The 16,829-nt window shown below is 32.9% G+C and overlaps 2 protein-coding genes across 3 annotated transcripts; one reads left to right on the top strand and one right to left on the bottom strand.

The window, feature by feature from the left end:
* The first annotated feature begins 483 nt into the window (after positions 1-483).
* LOC117115086 (leucine dehydrogenase-like) lies at positions 484-12,083 on the top strand. 2 transcript variants are annotated; one of them, XM_033258752.1, is made up of 10 exons: positions 484-1,144; positions 2,689-2,795; positions 5,686-5,807; positions 7,329-7,454; positions 7,857-7,949; positions 8,293-8,399; positions 9,360-9,455; positions 9,810-9,953; positions 10,442-10,531; positions 10,940-12,083. In XM_033258752.1, the coding sequence occupies exons 1-10, from the start codon at positions 602-604 to the stop codon at positions 11,120-11,122; spliced, it is 1,611 nt and encodes a 536-aa protein (XP_033114643.1). In that variant the 5' UTR covers positions 484-601; the 3' UTR covers positions 11,123-12,083. The 2 variants fall into 2 exon arrangements, with proteins under 2 accessions (XP_033114643.1, XP_033114642.1); XM_033258751.1 differs by lacking the exon at positions 5,686-5,807 and adding an exon at positions 4,399-4,520 and having other exon boundaries at positions 485-1,144.
* Positions 12,084-16,058: 3,975 nt separating this feature from the next.
* Positions 16,059-16,553, bottom strand: LOC117115097 (transmembrane protein 229B-like). Its single transcript, XM_033258763.1, has one exon. It carries the CDS (start codon positions 16,551-16,553, stop codon positions 16,059-16,061), a length of 495 nt encoding a protein of 164 aa, XP_033114654.1.
* Between the last annotated feature and the right edge of the window lie 276 nt (positions 16,554-16,829).

Genomic DNA, 16,829 nt, shown 5'->3' with positions numbered 1-16,829 from the left:
TACGAACTTCCATCTATAATCCTCACATCCAAATCCTTTATTTGACTAGCAGACATTAATGTTCAAAGGAATTTCGGGTACAGTATTATTACACTGCAGTATGTATAGTAACATTTTTATTATCTCTGAGCTATGATTTATAGCACATAACAGTGATAAATAAGAACACCCTAACCCTAATAACAAATTGCCATTAAATGCTTCTTTTAAATACTCACATAGTGCTGTAATTTTTTTTTATAAACAGTATAGTGTTCTTATCTTGGTAAAGTTAATAAAAATGCTTTTACTGTATTTAATTTCTCACACAATAAAAAATGTTATCACATGCAATGTATTACCGTGATAATATTACTTTTTTAAACAAATAAAAGTTTTATCCCGTACAAGAAAATGGTACGCTCCAAATCTCAAATTTATGAATGGATTGCCGGTCTGGAGTTCAAAGTTCAAGGAAATGTGATCCACAAAATCTAGGTCAGCATGCCGTGCTGCCGCCGCGCGGACGGACAAAGTGTTATTGTTGATTTGAAGTTAATGCGGTATTCAGGGTGTTAATTAAACAACGTTGTATGTTCTTACTTTTACAAGAACTAGAATCATGGCATTGATACTTAATAATTGCAGACATTTTGCTGAACGCTACGTTTCTTCAATACTGAATTTACGTATTCGTAGTATTTCTTGCAGTGCCGTAAATAATGAACGGGACAGCATTCATCGTTCAACAGCAAACAGCCAATTGCTCTACGTAAACCAAGGAGCTCAAGCTCAGCTGGGCCGTCGTGCCTGGTCACTTCTCACTAGGCAAAGCCTGGGCAAGCAAGGCCTAGGTTATCGTAACTTCTCAACAACGCATGCAACTTTTCAACAGCCAGGAGTATCAAGCGCTTCTTTATTGAGCATGTCCCCTCAGAATTTCATTGACTATTTGAAATCTCAAAATATTAAACGACTTTATTTGGTGTTCGATCCTGAAGAGCAGACCGTGAGAGTTTCTCATCCAGATCTGGAGGAATTGAAAACATTTCTTCTAAATGACAAGGTTGATTTTGATGAACATGAAGGCGTTTTCATGCAGTTAGGAAAGAGGACAAACTGTCTACTCGGTGCTTTTATATGGCGTACAAACAGGGGGCAAGCGGTTAGTTTAGAATTGAGTGTTGTTATAATATTAATATTTATTTAATCGTACCTATTAAGGAACGGTAATGATTTGATTGTTGACAATGAAAAAGATAAAATAAAGATGTATTACTTGCATCACATACAGTAGCAGTGCTAGGGGAAAGGGCTTAGTTGGGGAGAAAAATATGGGACTCTAAAATTGTTTAATAAGCCATTGAAATACCTAAATCATTGGAGCTTTTGTGGGCTTTGCCCCAGACACTTTCCGAGGGGGTTGGTGTGAAATATTGTGAATTTTAGACTGTACCAGCCCACTCATTAGTAGTTTACATTTTTTTTTAAATGTATATACTGGTCGTGAAACAACAAACATTAAATAGTAAACATGCTGTATCTTTGATGAGATCTGTATAATCTTAAAAAGTATTAGTCAAAATAAAAATTTCATGTAGATTATTAGCTTTCCCAATAGAAAATTTAATTGTAAAAACAATTGAAACCCCTTTTAACAGCTGGAACATAGAGAAAATTGTTAGATTATCACTCCGGCCCGCCTAAAAATTTGGTAAATATTGATGCAGGAATAAATTTTTTTTTTTTTTTTTTGCCGCATAATTTATTTCAACAGCTTCAAAAAACAATGCAATTTTGTGACTGGAAATACAATTTCTTTAAAAAAAAACAATAAAATTAATCCAGTTTTTATACAATATTTACAATTTTCTTGCCAAATAAAAACAGTCCCTCCCTCATCAATAAAAAGAAAAGCAAAATTCTATTGTTCTGATTAAAAAAAAACCGCCCGCCTCATCACTTTTTTATTTTAAATATGGTGATTATCTAATAATTTTTTCTATGTGCCTGATATAATATACAGTTCCCAATCCTATTCTTAGCAAAGGTTAGTAATCAGTTTAAGAATTTTTGTTGTACTTAAAGTTTAAGGAAGTCTATGATGTTGTATGCTTGACATGTTTTGTTTGTAATTTTGGCCTTAATAATCATGTATAAAGGAAACACTTAAGCTGGTTGATCCACTGTCGTCAGTAGTATTAACCTTTTCAGCATATCAAGGTCAATGATGACTTTGGATAACTTTTTTAGTCAATGTTTGATTGACAGTGATCATCTTGGTATGTTTCAGAAGGGTAGAGACTGATGTCCCATAGGCTAAACAACTGAAGATGTTTACACTTTCAGCAAATGTGGATTAGTATTGGCTTACCTTTATAATCTTTATTAACTGCCATTTTAAGGATGATAAACTTAGTAAATTACTGTTTGATCTGTAATTTTTGGTGATGGAAAATTTCTTTTGTAACATTAGTTATATTAATTAGCATTTAAAAAGATATTTGGCAAAACTTATTTGCTAAATTAGAAAACAAAATTTAATTTTTATTTTTATAAAACCTTCCTCCGATAATCTTTAAAAAAATAAATGTGAAACAAGAAATAAAGAAAGTCTCACCTAATTTCTCAGTGGCTGCAAAGTATTTTTATGTTTATTAAAACATTAAATGAAATAAATAATTTATTTATTAAAATTACTTTTCACAGTGTGGAGGCATACGGTTGTGGGATTATTCTGACATGGAGGCCTACATAAGAGATGGACTACGACTTGGACAGGGCATGGGTGTCAAGTCCGCCCTTGCTGGTTTGTGGTAAGACAATGTAAACTAACCAAACAAAATTACATCAGAAAAAATATTGTATTGCACATTACAAATCTCATCTTTATATCCATAATTGTATTGAATGTAAACTACTACCGAAATTTTAGTAGCAGTGCCCAGAATCAGAGAACAAAAACATTAAGCCAATATGGTTGTTTTAAGTTAACATAAATTATTGTGCTGTAGGTTACTCATACCGTTCATGTAACACTAGTAAATATAAACTAATCAAAAAAATTGTTTTGCTAAGGTAAGGAACTTAGAGACCAAATGAGGGGTCTAAATTAATGAATTAAGATTTACACTATTCATTGTTCAGTATCAGTATAATAAATATAATGATTTTAATTGATTTTTATATCATCTATGTCATGTCTTGTTGTAATTAAATGTTTAAAATGATTACATAAATACATTTGTGCTTAAAATGGGGATTGGCTCTGTATACTTGTGATAATATTCTACCTTTACCTTTAATGCATTAACTTTTTTTTTTCTGTCTCAAAAGGGGATCAGCTTATAATTTTATATGCAAAATCATGCTATTTTTTTAGGTTGATTACTATGCTAATTTTTTGTCTGCTCCTTAAAATCACATTGGGAAGAATATTAATGACTATTACCTTGTATTACAGTCTAAGTGTGCTTTGTAAGCTTAGCATGTACTTTTGGAGATGATGTTGTAAAGCATTGATATTGTTCATAATTATTGCTTCTAAAGAGGTCTCATTCATTTATTATACCGGTACTGCAAATTTCAAAATCCATTATTTTTTCAGCTTTTTTTCTTGTGAGCACATATATGAAAGCTTCGGAATTTGGGTTGTCATTGGCTTTTAAAACTCCAAATATTTATAATAATGTTTGTTTACATTGAAATTAAAAAGAAATTATATATATATTTATGGAATGTAAAGAACATCAATTCTTAATTTCATTTATGTTTGTTATAGTAAATTACAATTTAGATGTAGCAGACAAAAGTATCTAATTATTAATCATAAAATTTATGGAGCTCTCATACACTCAATAACAGCATATTCATAGATTGACATCAACATTATAATTATAGCATATTATTGTTAACGACCGAAAAAGCACTGTGACATTACAGAGTGGTACTTAGTCAAGGGATGCTTATTACTAATTATTGAATTGTTAAAATGGTACCAAGTGATAGTGTTGTACACTAGGCCTTTTCTGTTTTTTTGCAACATTGTTTTTTAATACTAATAGTATTCAGAATATGATACATTATGTTATGTTTGGTTATGTTTTCTCAATTAAGCATCACAATGTTTAAAATAGGCCTCAATATGCATTCAAGGTTATAGCACTTAGCAAACAAAATCATGTTTTGGTGCAACTCTTACTTGAAAGCAGCATATAATTCCAGACAGGTGCTTATTTGGTCAGTCATAAATACATTAATTTATTATCCTCATTAAAGATTAACTCATAATTTGATAACAATATATAATAGTAAAATATAGTGCATCAATTCCAAGATATAGATCAAATGCACAAGATGATTGTTGACTGGTTTTAAGTGGCCACTGGTACCATTCATGACCATCATTCTGTTCCACAGGGCCGGTGGCGGTAAAGGCGTGGTCCAGGAGCCGCCATCTGACAACCACAAGGACCCAGACTTTCGCTCTTCTATGTTCTATGATTATGGAGAGTTTCTCTCCTCCCTCAATGGCTGCTATGGTAGAGTTATCCTCATTTTAAACTGCTCCTTATTTTCTTTAAATCTCATTTATTTATTTTCCTTTTCTCATATTTCTTTGTACTGTAGATTAGATGTACATTCATGTGCATAATTAAAAATTACGCCTCTTTGCTATTAATTTATACTAATAGTTTCTCTTAACCTGCAAGAAAAAATTATATTTTCTAGAAAGTATGTTTCTAAGTTCACCATATTAAAGTATATCTTAAGTTCCTTATCTTGTATGGATCTTTTTTGATCATTTATAGTGAATGAGTATTAGCAAAATGGTTGTAATGTTTCATCTGCTAAATTTCTTCAATTACTCGTTGATGATCATGTTTCTTGAGGCTTTTTAGATTGACCTTGGCCAATGTTTTATTCTGCATCAATATTGTTGGAACCCCTCGAATTTGCTATAGCTGAACACAATGTTTGAATTTATTTATTGAGCTTCTTGAAATTAAAAAGAAATGAATTTCCCCAGGGGGTTAAGTTGTTCAGCATTTAAAATATACTGATAGGTACCATTCCTCTCAATTGCAAACAACTAAAAAATATTGCCAGTGAACAAAAAATTATAGAAAGAAAAAGTTTATTAAAAATCTTATGTGGCCTAAAAAGTAAAATTTAAAATTCAGCATGTTTTTTTTTTTTTTGTTAATTCAGTTCAATAATATGTTTGTCATTTATACCACTGCAGTCATATCATATTTAGTCATTTATTATTTGGACATCTTCCACATCATTTAAAGACAGTTATTTTTAGCTCATTCCAATAATAACATGTATTATGTGCGGCCTATTTCATCTAGTTAGTTCCCAATTATGGAATGCTACAAAATGGCAGCTAGGAGGAATAAAATAAGAGAAAAACAATCTGAATAACTGCCAACCAATACCAGGCTATGCATAATTTAACATCCAATATAAATCCAGCTAATATTTTAAAACTTCAAAAGGGTAATTAAGCAGACACTAACAAAAATTCAAATGCTCTATAAATGCAGCTTTAAATTAACCAACTGTATCTGTTTTCATCTGCACTTTAATAATTAATTAATATGGCACTGAACGCTAAGAGAACAACCATTTAATGTTTGTCATTCTGTTTGTGTATATCTGTTTACGTTATTTATTTACTCTAATTCTGTCCTTTTTGAGGTATGGAGGCGGTATGGGTCTGGTTCCTGAACCACCAGATAAACAGCATCGGCAGCCTGAGTTTCGTACACAACTGTTTTACGACTTGGGCTGTTTTTTCTCTTCTCTTAATGGTTGCATTGGTATGTCATTGTGCACTGTGGCTATATATATGAATGTTTTCGCTAATATATGTTTATAACTTACTGGATTTTTATGGAATGAATGGTGGTATAGTATTTGTTTTCGAACACTAAACAACCTTTAAAAAAATGAATATGGACAAAATTCTTGTGAGTAAACCATTAAGTGTTTGTGACGTTTCAATGACTGGCTTGCTAGTATATTTAATGCTTTACTTACAAGAATTTTGTCCATGTTTGTACAGTATATCACAGAAACCAGATAAAATTATTTGAACTTCTTTCAAAAAATATTCAACAAAATGCATTTAAAATAAGCAAAACATTTTGTTTATTAGGTATGACCATACTATCATGCTTTCTGTGACAAGTATCTGTGATTTGTCCATATATGGTGTCATGACATAATTATGTCCTTATATGGAGAAATCACTCATATCTTGGAGAAAATTTGCAGTAAATAAAGACGTCAGAGTTATGGTTTAGGTGGAATCGAAATAGCAACCTTTTGGATGTGTGTTCTGGCACCATGTACCTGAACTACACTCCCTTAATCAAATTAAATTATTCAATTTTGGAATTTTTTTTATCTCGTTACTTACAGACAGTACATCTTTAACTACGAGCACTTTTATAATTATCTGAATCACTCCAAATAATGTCGGTTTTTAATGTAAACCCAAATAATCAACACTGAAACTAAAAATGATATTGTACAGAAAAAAAACATTTATTTTACAGGCAGATAAACATGCACTTTAAAAAAATGACTTGCAGGACTAATAGAATAACTAGCCTTTTGTATGGTGACCTTTCATAAATAATATTAATAAACATTGTAGTCTTTTTTGAGTTTGTACAGTGCACATAATATACACACTTGATTTGTGAATTTGCATGACAGTTAGTTGCAACAGTATTCATGTGGCTTGTCTTTTTATTGTGTTACTAAAACTGTAATTTTATGGGATGCTTTTAACCATTGTATTTATATTTTTCTTTTGTTTCTGTGGTTTATATGGTTAATTTTTTTTATATATAATAGTGTTCAAATATGACATACAATTGTGAGCTATAATACCCATTGGCAAAATCTATTTGGATAGGGAGAGGAGACTGGCACCTTTTGTCTAGAACCATTTTAGAATGCTAATGAAATTGAGTTTGGAATCCAGAAACGTTGTCAGATTCAGAACCTTTGACCTTGAAAACATTTACCACAACATCTTGAATTGCTGTTCTAATAGTTAATTCATAAATTATTAACAGAAGGGGGTTTTTGCAACCTTTAAAACATGAAGGTATAATATCAGATTGTTTAATGACATCTCCTTGTTTCCATGGTTCCTTTTTTTTTCATAATCTATTCAGAAATCTGGAATTAAAAAAGAATACATTTTTATATTAAATTAATACATGCATGATTTTCACCAGAACTGGTTTTGTTTTGTCCAGAATTCCAGAATTCTTGCAAGTTTTTTGTCAATGTTTTTGTCTTAAGATTCTTGTATTTTATTGTAGTTGCTGCAGAGGACGTTGGTTTGAATGTATCTGATTTGAACAATGTACATATGTTCACCAGGTACACAACGTGTATATCAGAGAATAAGGGCGGTTCCGGCAATCCTTCAATCGCTACCGGAAAGGGTTTGTAAATCTCTAAATTTTATTTATTCTCCAGAATTACTGTGGTAAAATCTTAAAAAAAACATAGACAGTATATAATATATTTTCTCCATGCTATGGTGTGCTGTAACAAAATTGCCTTCATATGCAATTGATTATCAACTGTTATGATCTGATAGATGATGCAATTAGCTAACCTACCTTTTTAAGCCCTGTTGCAGAAACACAAAGGCAAGCAGTTTGAATAGAATGAGGGACCAAGATGTCACAGCTCACTGAACATCTATTAGAAACTAAGTTAATCAACTTGTGAAAAAACATGTGAAATATGATATAGTTTAACAATGCTTGGATAATTTTAAATACCGGTACATATATTCTCGTGCTGGAAATTTGTTAAATAATTATGTGTATTGTTTGTAGGTGTTGTCTGTGCAATGGAGGGTGCTTTAGACTTTCTGAAAATGGGTGCCTTAGATGGAAAACGGATTGCAATACAGGGTGCTGGCAATGTTGGTAAGAATATTCATAACATGAATGATGAAATATATGTAATTTATATAATATAATATAATTATATGTATATAATAATTATAATATATAAATTACATATATATGTAATTTATATAATATAACGTAATTATATATATATGTATATGTATATATACATATATATACATATATACATACACACATATATATATATATATATATATATATATATATAAATGACGATGATATGATAGAGATGAATAGACGACACATTGTATCACTTGATGGTAAGTAAACTGTTGCTATGGTATGTTTAGACAGTAATATGTTACTGGACTCTCAGATATTTTATATTCTTGTTTCCTAGCAACTGTCATTGTTGAAGAGCTGCTACAGAAAGGTGTTTCGCACATTTATGTGACAGACTGTCACCAGATACGGGTGACAGATATGAAGAACAGATTCCATCCACAGGTGAGTAAGCAATCTCTTTATTTGCCATATGTGCCATCTCCTCATTGGCCAGGTGAGCTATCTTCCCATTGGCCAGGTGAGCCATCTTCTCATTAGGCAGGGGAGCCATTTTCCCATTGGCCAGGTGAGCCATCTTCTCATTAGGCAGGGGAGCCATCTTCACATTGGTCAGGTGAGCCATCTTCTCATTAGGCAGGGGAGACATCTTCTCATTAGGCAGGGGAGCCATCTTCCCATTGGCCAGGTGAGCCATCTTCTCATTAGGCAGGTGAGCCATCTACTCATTGGCCAGGTGGGCCATCTACTCATTAGGCAGGTGAGCCATCTACTCATTGGCCAGGTGGGCCATCTACTCATTGGCCAGGTGAGCCATGTACTCATTGTCCGGGTGAGCCATCTCTGGACTGTTGAACCATCACCTAACTGGCTAGGTAGGCCATCTCCTCTCATTGACCAGGTTTTACTATTAAAGACCATGGTTAAATACTATTTGCTATGAAAATGGGCATTCAAATGCACGACCAAAACATGCTAATTGAAAACTAATAAATTAATATAGCGTGCATTCGAAAGACAATACCAAATCTAACTTTGCTCAAGGAGTGTTATTTGCATTGGATTTTGTCTAGTCATGTTCTGACAGGTAATATATGCATGATTAGTTTAACCAAGAAATGTCTAATCCGAACAGAACTTCAAATTTATAGAGCGTAATTAGCAAGCATAGGTAATGTTGTGTGTGAAAAGCTAGATTGTAAATAGAGTGTGACTTGCATTACAGCTTGTCACTGATGGATGTAAATGAAGTAAAATATTTAGAAACTTTCTCTACGCCCCATTTAACACTATTAGCACTGTTGTGTAACCATTTGCATCCAGTAATTGTCAATGTACTCACTGTTTAATGAGCATAGAATTAATACTCAATATCACACCATGTATATTTTTTCCCCATTTCAGTATAGTGACGTATTACAAGTAGAGAAGGTTGACATTGATGATAATTCCGTAGCAGGATATCCATGTGACATTTTCTCGCCTTGTGCCCTTGGGAATGTAAGTTGTTGACACCTCATGTTAAGTGTAATATAATAAAGTACATAAATGATAAATATAATGTATATTTAACCAGTTTGCTCGCTGTCAGTGTTTTGCTGTTTGATTGGTATGGAATAAATTCAATGGAAATATAATTACGCATTTTATTTATGTTTTGTATTGTTTTTGTTGTAATATATATATATTTATAATTTTTTGTTTTATAGATTATAAGCAGTTGTGCCCTGTGACACCATGATGGAGTCAAAACGTTGTTCTTTTGTTTAGCATTATTTTTCTTTTTAGTGTATATTGACTTGTTTCACTATTTAAATTAATTAAGTAAATAAATTACTGTGTCTATTGTGGCAGGTTTTGAATAGTGACACTATTCCTATGATACAAGCAAAGATTGTCTGCGGTGCAGCAAACAACCAACTAGGATGTCGTGCAGACAATGAACTACTGAAAGAACGAGGCATCACTTATATTGTTGACTTCTTAGCTAATAGAATGGTAAAAATATGTCAAATTTATCAATTTATTTTGTAGTAGGCATTGGTAGTGGTAAAGTTATTTCCTTTAAAACAATGGGTGGGGGTCTCAGTTTGCTATTGACACTACTTCTGTCTGACCTTCGCCACTGATTGCCATCGTGATCACTGCCATCATCGTCTTTACTATCAAGAAATTATTCCATGGCAATGGTAGGCGAGAATCTTTTTTGAGTCCAGCCTGTTTCGTATTGATTTTGCCTGATGTTGAAACTTTATTCAAGCAGGCACTCCACATTCTGTGAATTTTATTTATTTATTTCAAACTTATTGTAAGAGGGTAACCCTTCCAGCTGAACCCACAGGCCAGCTAATATCCATTACAACAAATATGAACATACATATACTTAATCTACAAATAAAATATAATAAGGCTTACTATAATAATATTAAAGATATAAATTTAAACATTTGAAATAGAGGATTATATATTATGTGTTCATTTTTCAGGGAATTGTAAATTGTGCGAATGAAGTGTATGGTAGACTACCAGATGACCCTGCAATTACACGACACTTCAACAAGGAGTGGGAGAACTCGGTGAGTACATTACATTTATGCGTCATTTTCATCCTGTTAATAATAACACATTCATCCAGCCATCTGTTGAGCATGTCAACATCTGGACCCTCCATATTGTGATTGGATGGAATCATATGAGGGCATGCCCCACTAATTTGCAAGACTACCAAATTGACACATTTGACAAGCACTTAAGGCATTGAGAATGTCAGGCCACTAAATACTTTTTATGGTGCTAGAACTCAGTGATGATGGGTGGGGGGGAGAGGACTCATACACCCACTGGTTTGTCTCTCAAAACATTCAAAATGGCTGCACAAGTTTTTTGTTTCTGTATCTACCCCCAGATTCGGGTAATATTATGTAAATTCCATCAGCTTCTTATTTTATTTACTGTTAATATTATTTGTACTTTTTGTTTTCAAGATATTCAACATAACTAACAAGATTCTAAGGAAAGCTGAAGATGATAACATCACACCAGTAGAAGCAGCCAATGAGATTGCAGATAAGTTGAGCCGCGATCTTCATCCTATTTGGCCGAACCGAAGCAAACAAATTATCAAGTCACTGGTAGATAATGAGTGGCATTTGAAGGCTCTTGTATAATGGGGTGTCATGTTGATGATGTCATCAATTTGTTACTGTGATGCATGCTGGGCATGGTAAATGCTGGTTGTGTTTATATACATAGGTCATTTCATTTCATTTCTTTATTCGACCAAAAAAAAAATACTCTACAAGAATTAGAACAAACAATAAAACAAATGGTCAGGAAAAACTAAAGCGACAAAAGTCGCTATGACTCAGGAGTCAGTAATTCCAACATAAAATAAATCTATATATTATATACAAGACATAAAATACAAATAAAATAAGACTTCAAAATGGATAATAGTCATTAAAATGAAGGTTAAAATTTTAAAATTAAGTAATAACATACTTTATATAAGAAACTGACACATTGCCATAATTGTTTTAAAAAGGTTAAAAAGTGCAGTACATTTGATTTGATAGTGATGTTGATAATAATAATAATAATAATAATAACAATAAAATACTTTTAACCCTAAAACCCTAATTGCAATAAAGAGACTTCCTGAAGTTAGAAATAAAAGTCAGCAAAGGAAAGGTTGCTTACACCTGATGAATAGCAAGGCTTGCTTAAGTCCCTTGCATATTTATTTAGGCTTTGTTGTTGGCTTTGAGATTTTCAAATGCTGAACATTAATTTTATATTTTCTAACAATAATACAGAATTAATTGACCTTAGACCTAGTGAAAAGCAATGCTTGTCTTGATCTATTGAGTACTACGTTGTTATGTCACGATACCGCGTGATACTATTCCGTTGCTATCAGCGACCAAAAATGCACTCATCAGGATCCTTGTCTCCACTGACAAACCATTGATTTCAATTTCTAACGTAAATTATTATTATTATGTTGCATCTTAATTTTTCTTTGTAAATTTTAATTGATGATTAAATATAACTTTGATAACTAATACTGTATATGGTAAGCTTTTGTGTTTTCTAAACCATTATGATTATGAAGTCATTTGAGGCTTGTTGTGGCAAAATGGCTTAGTTGTAGCAAAAATTGAAATTTAAGTTATTGGTATTTTCAGATACCTGAGTATGTGATCTTTAAAATGAGGGGTCATTCATTCAAATTGGACATTTCAAGCCTAAAATATTGGAAAGTGAAAGTACAGCACTCTTAGAGTCAAGATAAACATGAGTTTGAGTAATTGCCTTTCAAAGTTATTTGTGCATACATTGTTTAATAGAATTAACTATCTAAATAACATTAAATAAACAATTTTTTGACCACTTCCAGAACTAATACTTTGGGACATGAGTAATAAGACATTAAACTGTTGCTCTATAGTGAAAAAAAATTTGGATTTTCAGGCAATTTTTTGAGCTCCCATATTTTATAGCTCATTTACTCAATACTGGCCTGTGCGACAACTTAACCATTTCGCCATGACGTGCTTCATTTAGGCATAATGACAGCTTGACAAATGTCTGGTTAACAACAAAGAGCTGCTTTGTACTTTATAGGAAATTACTTGCCAATACCTAGTTGTGAGCCAGGTTTGCATAGGCCCATGGAAAGCAGTGATTTAGGCCATAGAGAAAATAGAACAAATAGAACTGTTCTATTTCCTCTATGTTTAGGCCAACTAAAGAACTAGACTTGTGTAGGCCTGTAGGCAGCTGAGGCAATTATATCAACATTAATTGCTTGGCCACTATGAATATGACATTCAATTAATTTTAGGGACCTACAGTCAGAATAAATACTTTCCCCATAATGCATTGCAGTAAGCATGACTAGCCACACTATTGCCAATCACAGATAAATTTTGTTTTCTGTAAAAATCCAATGTTGTTTTATATTTGTTGTTATAATTGATATTATTGAGAGGTGCACTTCTATTTGATCTTTATTTAACCATTCAGGGAATGTCTAATTAAATATTTAAATTTTATTAAGAATCTTGAATTGGGGTTGTGATAATTTGTTACTATTTAAGCTGAAACAGTCATGTTTTAAAGTAGGTGGTAGCATGGTGTATGCAAACAGAAAATAATTGATGTGTATTTTTATAGAGTGATGTGATATATAGAATATTGTATGTAGTTGTAGCAGTTGTGTCAACTATGTTAAGTAGTGCAAGCAAAAAAATGCAAAGGATTTGATGCTGTAATGACCCCAATGTAAATGGAACAGTACTGAGATGACCTTTAACCTGTGTATTTTTGCCAACTAGGTCTGTACAATAATAGATGTATAATTATCTATGTTACTCTGCTGAATATAAAACAATGCAAATCATTAGGTAATAATTTTTGCCAGCATTTAAATTACATAGTATTGTACATGGTCTTCTGTGGAGTGGATGAGATTAGCTAGTAATGCATTGTAAGAAATAAGAAAGAAACTATCTTCCAAAAGAGAAGTTACATTGCTTGCAATAAACAATTTCTTAACCAACTGCAAGTAAAATCAAATTTGAAATCATTAGTATTGGAATAGTAGCAAACATATTTGAAATTATAAAGTTTTTTTTTATTGGCAATATTGTAATTAGACTAGGGTATTGTCTAATGAAGGAGATAAAAAAATAGTATAGAAATATGAAGGGAAGATTGTATTGTATACTGTCTGTTTGAAAATGTCATGCCTTGTTGGTGCGCCTGCAGCAATCTGAAAAAGATGTGCACACTGCAACTTCATACTTAAATAGGAATGTGCCCGCTGCAAATTTGTATCAAATTGAAGCATAAAGCAACTGTTCCCATAGCTAAATATTGGGGTGTTATGATGATGTTTATGTACTAAGCAAGTAGACTAAATGCTGTTCTCGGTCTATACACAGATGTATTTTAACTAGGCTGTTGCCTAGTGATGGAGATTACTGTAATCAGGATGTTGGCTAGTGATGAAGGTGCATTGTAACTAGGCTGTTGCCTAGTGATGGTGTATTTATTGTAAGTAAGTTGTTGCCATTGACGAGATATTGTAACTAGGGTGTAGCCTAGTGCTGGTGATATATTGTAACTAGGCTGTTGCCTAGTAACATAGATATATAGTAACTATGCTGTTGCCTAGAGATGGAGATGTATTGAAACTAGGCTATTTCCTAGAGACCACCAGTGTTTTATTTTCCTTGGTCATTTTGTCTAATAATTGCCATGATATATTGTAACTAGGAAACTTCCTTTAGTGATGATATTCAATAGACCTTTCCGGAGTGTCAATCAAACTTAACAACTGACTAATCGGAACAACGCTAGAAATACGCGCGCGTCTCACAAACACACGTGTTGTCCCACAAACGCACGTGTTCGCGTATGTTTTAACACTGCCGTCTTGTGGGACCTTAGCAACAAAATCCAAGGGGCGGAGCTTAGCGGAAAGGTCTATTGTGTCAAGTCTGATGAGGATATTTATTGTAACTGGGCCAGTAGCTGGAACTAGTGTAAATAAAGTTCTTTATGTAATAGGGTTGTTGCCTAGCAATACAGGCTGTTGCCTAGCAATATAATGCATCATAATGTTGTTGCCTAGGTTACTGTTGCACAGTGATATGGTACATTGTAAGAAGACTGTTACCTAGCTGCTGTTGCCTAGTGATGCAATGCATAATAAGGTCGTGGCCCGGTGTTACTAATGTTAGATATAACAAGATTAAAACTTCAGTTAGCTTCACATATAATATTAAAATATACTGTAGTTCATTAAACATACTGTAACAAGATTTTGTCTGGAGTATCTGATTTATTATTGTAAAAAAAACAATATTGCCAAAATACTTCCTCTGTTGGCTAGTGATGCATTATGATGAGGCTGTTGCTAAGGTTATGAGTGTTGTCTAGCAACGATGATGCATTGGCGTACGTGATGTGCATCTGCATGGCGGTAAAGTTTAAAATATAAACCTGAATGGTATCTGATACAGTTGAGCATATGTGGCAAAGACAAGCCAAACCAGTCACTCGTAGCAAAAATCGATTTTGTGTTATTAATACAGTGTTAGAGAGTAAAATAATAGCTATAAAATAGTAAAAAAAAATCATTCAAATCGGACATTTATTTATGAAGTTACAAGCATTTAACCACACAGCTGTTTAAAGAACAATATATGAGAAATCAGCCTTTAAATTTATGATTTCAGGCATTTCTCATGCAGAAACTATCTTTAAATGCTTAAAAAGTGTTGTTTTAACATTGAAAATGGGGAAAATAACAGCATAGGATGGTGTATAGATATATAAAGGTTAGTTTAGTGCAATGAAATACCGGTAGATTTGTTTAAATTTGACATTTTAGCATGTTTTTGCCATTTTCTCTGAAACACGATTTGCGACGAGCGGTTTGGCTTGTCTTTGCCACATATTGGTGTCAGAGGCTAATATCTTTGACATTTTGATCTAGAATCATGAATTGAAAACATCTTAGCTGAACAAATTTATGCCTTGTCATGTATGGCTCACTATCATTAATATCAGATATAATATGCGACATGATATTGAAAACTAAAAGTTACATTGACGTAGTAGAGTTTATTGACCAAAGGTAAACGAATTTTTGTTTGTATACGTAAAGGAATGGTCCTATAAATGCCTTTGTGAATAGGCTTAACAACTAACCAATCAGAACAGCGTCCAAACACTCCCATGTGCCACGTTCCTCTCAAGCAAGTTTTGAGTGACTTCAACAAAATGTCCAAATGGCGGCCGCGGGGCTTAGCAGTGCAGTTAACTATAGACATCGGAACACTCTTTATAGTCACATTATTTTAATGTGAGTCTCAAGTCATTGTTGTGGTCATATACAATACAGTATAATTGAAAATATATTTAAATATAAAATATCACGTTTTTATTTATGGTAACCCTCAATAATTTGATGATTTCAATGAAGACTTTCAGACGTTTCGAGCTTAAACCTTTTTCAACCCCTCCCCCGTCCCCACCAGGCTGGCGCCACCCCTGCTTGGATCTCATTGTCCTTTATATTCGCCAACGTCATCAACTCGGCTTTGATTTCATTGGTCGTCTTAGACTCAATAAAAACGATGAAAATATCTCTTGCCAGTAGCCGAGAAGTGCCCATCCTGGAGCATACGTTAGCGTTATAAGTCCCATGAAGTTGAGTGGTCGATCACTGTAATCCCACGAACAAGCGTCAAATTGCCTTAATATCAAACCAAAACTGAACTCTATTATAAATGCAACCAGCACGTACAGAAAAATACGTATAACGCACGGAACATGGCGTGCTTGTAACCGTAGAAATAGACTCTCGATTATTGAACTCCCGGTTCCGTAAATGATGAAGGAAAATAGCGAAGTGTAGCCGATGAAACGGGGATCGAAGCTTTCGATTACCAATTGATACAAAGCTGTGAAGACGATCTCGTCAAAAAAACCATGCATTCCGTAAGCGAGGAAACGATGTAAAAATGAAAGCGGTCGTAGTTCAACATCGGTGCTCGCTATTGATGGCGATAAACGTTTCCTCATATCGACGTGTTAGTCTAATGTATTAAATAAAAAATTAGCAATTAATTATGGTAATACATCAGATTATACAATAAAGTAAATACATATATGAATATACTGTATTGTATTTAACGACTTGATCCACAAAACACTAGTTCACATTAAAAGAGATCTTATGAATATTAACACCTTTGTGGCGGCTGCGAAAATAACAACTGACACAAAAACATGTACATTATAATTATATATATATATATATATATATATATATATATATATATATATATATATATATAT

Source organism: Anneissia japonica, unplaced genomic scaffold (assembly GCF_011630105.1).
Source record: "Anneissia japonica isolate Jap-2015-1 unplaced genomic scaffold, ASM1163010v1 scaffold24_len2511860_cov200, whole genome shotgun sequence".
Lineage (NCBI taxonomy): Eukaryota > Metazoa > Echinodermata > Crinoidea > Comatulida > Comatulidae > Anneissia > Anneissia japonica.
The sequence above is the reverse complement of the archived record's forward strand: the minus strand, read 5'-3'. Positions and strand labels throughout refer to the sequence as shown.